This window comes from Micropterus dolomieu, linkage group LG11, assembly GCF_021292245.1.
Source record: "Micropterus dolomieu isolate WLL.071019.BEF.003 ecotype Adirondacks linkage group LG11, ASM2129224v1, whole genome shotgun sequence".
In the NCBI taxonomy this organism is placed as follows: domain Eukaryota; kingdom Metazoa; phylum Chordata; class Actinopteri; order Centrarchiformes; family Centrarchidae; genus Micropterus; species Micropterus dolomieu.
In genome coordinates this window covers 20,262,267-20,266,775 of record NC_060160.1, presented here as the reverse complement: position 1 = coordinate 20,266,775, position 4,509 = coordinate 20,262,267, and the positions used below count along the sequence as shown (strand labels likewise).

Here is a 4,509-nt window from a genome sequence, read left to right as displayed (position 1 = left end):
CTACCAAATTTCAGGCTCCGGCATTGTCTTATCATGCGTAGCCTTTTTTATCGCCTGAGAAGGCAAGATGAGACGATATCAGACAAGAGTGGGTTTCTTAAAACAACAAAGAGCCTCTCAACACAAAGGTGGCCAATGTCAACATGTCCACCAGCATCCTGTTTTAACAAGTAGTCAGGCATATCAGAGTTGGCCATCTCCGTTTATCTGTGATAATACAGCTCCAGAAGGCAAAACAGACGCAAATCATACACCCCGATTCAGGAATGAATGACACTGGCTTTGTAATACTGTATAATTTGTACACATGGGAGCTATTTGGTAAAGGAAAGGGGGAATGATTCATGTGATCCCCAATCGGATGTTTTGTCATTAATACCTCAAATCTACTACACTGTATCATCAAGACATATCATTTAGGTCTGATGAGAATGGCGGTAAAGAAGAGTCGTACATTTAGTCAAGGGCACGATGTTGTTGAGTGTTGGGGAACATAACTGTGGTAAAATGAATACAGTTTTAAGTACACATCTCGCGGGCTATTTTTGACTTCACTTACAATCTTACCATACCTCAAACAAGAAGGTTTATACCCAGGGAGACGCACACAAGAGTCTATCTTACCACATGTGGCAAACTCCTCCCAGTTGCCAGCAAGTCACATTTAGTCTTAATTTAAGAAGAAAAAAAACAACTATGCAATGACCTCCATTTTGTTTTCATCAGTAAATGGATATACTGTATACATTGAGTATCCCATGCATCCCAAGCATAGTTGAGGTAAAATTAATTATCACTGATTAATTCATGTATGTGAAGTTATTGGTTTTAATTAAATTGTTGTGCCATATTTTTTCAGAACAATTCCTCCTTGATCAGAACCCAGTCTCCCTGTGGCTCAGCTAACGGATCAACCAAAAAGGAGAAGCCAGCTATCCTGGACTTGTACATCCCTCCTCCTCCTCCAATACCATACACCCCACGGTGAGCTGTTCCATTTCATCTATTTTATAAAGGTTTAGTTTTTTTTTTTTTTTTTTTTTTTAGTTCAGTTCTAAATGTTACCACGTATAACACAAGCCATGAAACAAGAGCGATCCAGTCACCTCTATTCAACCTTGGCCACATTTCCTCATCCAGGCCTTTGTGGCAGTTGGATAATGAATCCTGTCCCGGACCCGTGATCACCTTACCTCCCTCTCCTCCTACTGCACATTCTGGTGCGCTTGTATTCAGCCCACTCTGCTCCCACCAGTCCCGCCATAGTCGTTATGCAACAGCTGTTTGTTCTTCCACCTGCAGGAAGATGACAGAATGCGATCATACTCTTAAAATGCTACAGACTGATTGCTTATATGAAGTTTGTAGCCATGTCATATTTATTCCACTGGAATTACAGAATCATAGCATTGTTTGCTAACAAATGATCCTGCTTTATACTGTAAACTGTGGAGAGGCATGTTGTGTTGTAATAAATAAATGAGCCTTTGTTTCTCCACTCAGAGAGGGGAGAACAGAATCCTTCTGCAGCATTAGTAAAAGACCAAAGGGCTCTGAGTCACCCAACTCCTTTCTGGACCAGGAGAGCAGAAGACGCTGCACCATTGGTGATTATGACAAGCTAACCGTTGGCTTTCCCATCGAGGCCAACGTGATCCAGCCCAGAATGAGGGAGCACAAGCCTTCTCGTGGTCAGTATTTTCTCATTCAGTGAATCTTAGAAACAGACCACCAAATTTTTTGAATTGACAAAATCCGATCTTAAAATAATGCATTTGATGAATTATCAAACTCTTGTCTCTAGGGAAGCCCCGGCCCCTCTCTATGCCAGCGGACACCTGCGTTGGGGTGGTTGATCCCTACGCTAAGCCCTGGACACAGGGAAGGAAAGGTATGTACAAGCATGCCTTCACTTTAAGATGAAACCCATTTCTGGGGAAATCAGGAGATAAACAGCTAGCTTGGTTCTGGCCAAAGCAGAGCCAGGCCAGCTGTTTCCACTCTTTATGCCAAGCTAAGGTAACTGTAGGGTTGGGTATCATTTCAGTTTTATCGATTCTGATTTTACTTATCGAATCTGGTTCCTATCGAATCTCTGTTCTGATTCCAATCCCTTCACCACAACTCTGGTCACAGCTCGTGACATCCATCTACTTTCTCCCTGCTCATCTTCCACTTAGTGTCTAAAGTAAAAGGAGTTTCTGTACAGAGTAGCTGTAGCTAAGAAAAAAGAATTGGAATAATTTGTGAAAGGTGAATGTCAGCTCACCTGTGTTTTGTACTTCAGTGTGAGACGTTGCTACTGTTAGCGTTAGCTCTATCTGGGGCGTCATTGTAGCTGGGAGACTGCAACACACTGAACACGGTGCATTCTTTCAGATTCACCCATTAAAGTAAATGCTTTGTAATATTAGATATGCTTCCTCGCTTGTAAGAAAATATCCTTACTGCAGGTATTGCATTCTGCTGGGTTGTTATCTTTTTTCGTGAAGCCAGGTATTTAAACAGAAGTACTCGCAACAAATGACGTGACGTTAAGGAACTGATAAGCAGAACTGAAATGCACGTGTTAACAAATCCACAGGGCCCACAGGTACCGATTCCAACTAGGTTGCTGGCTTCAGCTCCATACCAGACAGACAGATAGATATAAGAGTAGTATTTATCTTCTCACCTAACTCTCTGCAAGAATAAGAATATTTCCCAAAATGTAGAACTAAACCTTTAAGTATTACCATAGTGCATAGATGTTGCACAATGCTTTCTTCTGAATGAAGATTTAAAATAAAAGGAAAAAGTGTGCGACTTTGATTACTGCTGGTTGATTTTATTTAAAATTTTTTACTCGACATATGATTTGTCACAAAATCAGTATCATGTCCGTTTTTTTTGTCTGTGAATGGATTAATAAAAACACTCAGTACCTCCCTTATAATGCTGCTGATAAACTGACTTGTCATTGTCTCTCTGCTTTAGGTGAAGACCTCCTGTACAGATACCTGAGCAATGAGAGGATCCCCACCATTGCAGAGGAGGTCCCTTCAGTGTCTCCACCCTACAGGCCTGCAGGGGAACGTCACCTCGTCAGAGTGGACCACATCAGGGGCAGCCGCTACTACTCCAATTCAGACCTCCACAACAGCGCCACCATCCCGTACCAGGAGGACTTGAGAAAGGCCCCCGTAGCCCCCGCCTCCAAGCGCACAACAGCAGAACGCTCACTACTGGTCAGTTGGATCACGCGGCTTAAGCTATTGACTCACTGATGATGCGCTTCCTGTCCGGGGCTTCCTGTTCGTCTTGTGTCCTTCCTCAGTGCCTTTGATTTTTAACGCCCAGCTGTTTTTTTTGGCAGCTTCGGGCTCTTTTACACTCCTCTTTCCCCACCCTCCATATTTCCGTGGTGTTGCTACTACTACCAACTACTACTACTCAACCAAAATTGCTTTTGTAGTACTCACTACATTACGTCATCACCCCTTTAACACTGCCCTGTCCTCATCTCTGACTACAAGTCCCATCTCTGCCTCGAGAGGATACAGTTTGTTCAGGTTTAGGACACTTTGGCCTTGGACTCCTGTACATAAGAAGTTATGTCATGTTTCAGTTGAAATGCTCTCTGGTACCATTATTTAATACTTCAGAAAACTTGCCTGATGTCACCTCAGCTGTTTGCTTATTTTGATTTCATTTGCATTAATAAGTTATAAAAACTAAGTGAAACAGCATATTTTGTTAGTGAAACTGTTCTTTTACTATATATTACTGTCTCTTTCAAGTTACACTTTTGTGACCAGTTAGTTACATCACCCTCTGCCAAAGGTTGCCTCTTGTAAGCTATGCATATACTTGAGAAAGATTTTTATAGTCACTTTAGTCGACAGTGCTGCATTGGTTGATAAAAGGATGTTTATATCTTGTCACTAGCAAATATTTGTGCTGGTTTCAAAACTACATGCACTCTCTTCAGTAAACTTTTATATCCTGTGTTTCAATTTACACTGCAAATTACCCACCTAAACGGCCTATACATACTGCTGGCTGACGGTAATAAATGGTATTTCCAAGCCGGTGTTTTGAACCACTCTTTTAGGACACACACAGCTAAATTCTGTTCGCTCGCGATGTGGAAAGACCACAGATCACAAGAGACAGAATGACAGTATTATTTAAGAAAATGCAGGGAAGAAGTGTCTGTTGTTGCTTTATCTGCCTTTTGTAAGTTTTGAATAGTGTTTTATTAAAAATTGCAGTTCATGTCAGTAATGTTTTGTATTGTCTTCATTTTACCATTGCGTGTGGAATTACTGCTTAAAAACTATAATTTAGCGTATGGGATGATATTTCTTTCTGAAAACTACATTGGTGAACTATGCTGTTCCAGTATACATACAAAAAAATTACATATTCGCATAACAATCTGTCAGTGAAGGGCAGCTTTTGTCGTTATTGTCTTCCACTCTTGAGCCGGCCGGATTTCTAACCGGCTACAACCTTTGAGGTGAATCC

At 41.4% G+C, this 4,509-nt stretch overlaps 1 protein-coding gene across 1 annotated transcript in view; it reads left to right on the top strand.

Moving 5' to 3' along the window:
* Positions 1 to 4,262, top strand: part of LOC123979107 (connector enhancer of kinase suppressor of ras 3-like) — a 43,362-nt gene extending 39,100 nt beyond the window's left edge. Inside the window, exons 11-13 of the mRNA XM_046062868.1 lie at positions 1,504 to 1,691; positions 1,805 to 1,891; positions 2,977 to 4,262. Of these exons, the coding sequence (XP_045918824.1) occupies positions 1,504 to 1,691; positions 1,805 to 1,891; positions 2,977 to 3,266 (565 nt within the window). The 3' untranslated portion in view covers positions 3,267 to 4,262. The remainder of the gene's footprint in view (positions 1 to 1,503; positions 1,692 to 1,804; positions 1,892 to 2,976) is intronic.
* Positions 4,263 to 4,509: the final 247 nt, after the last annotated feature.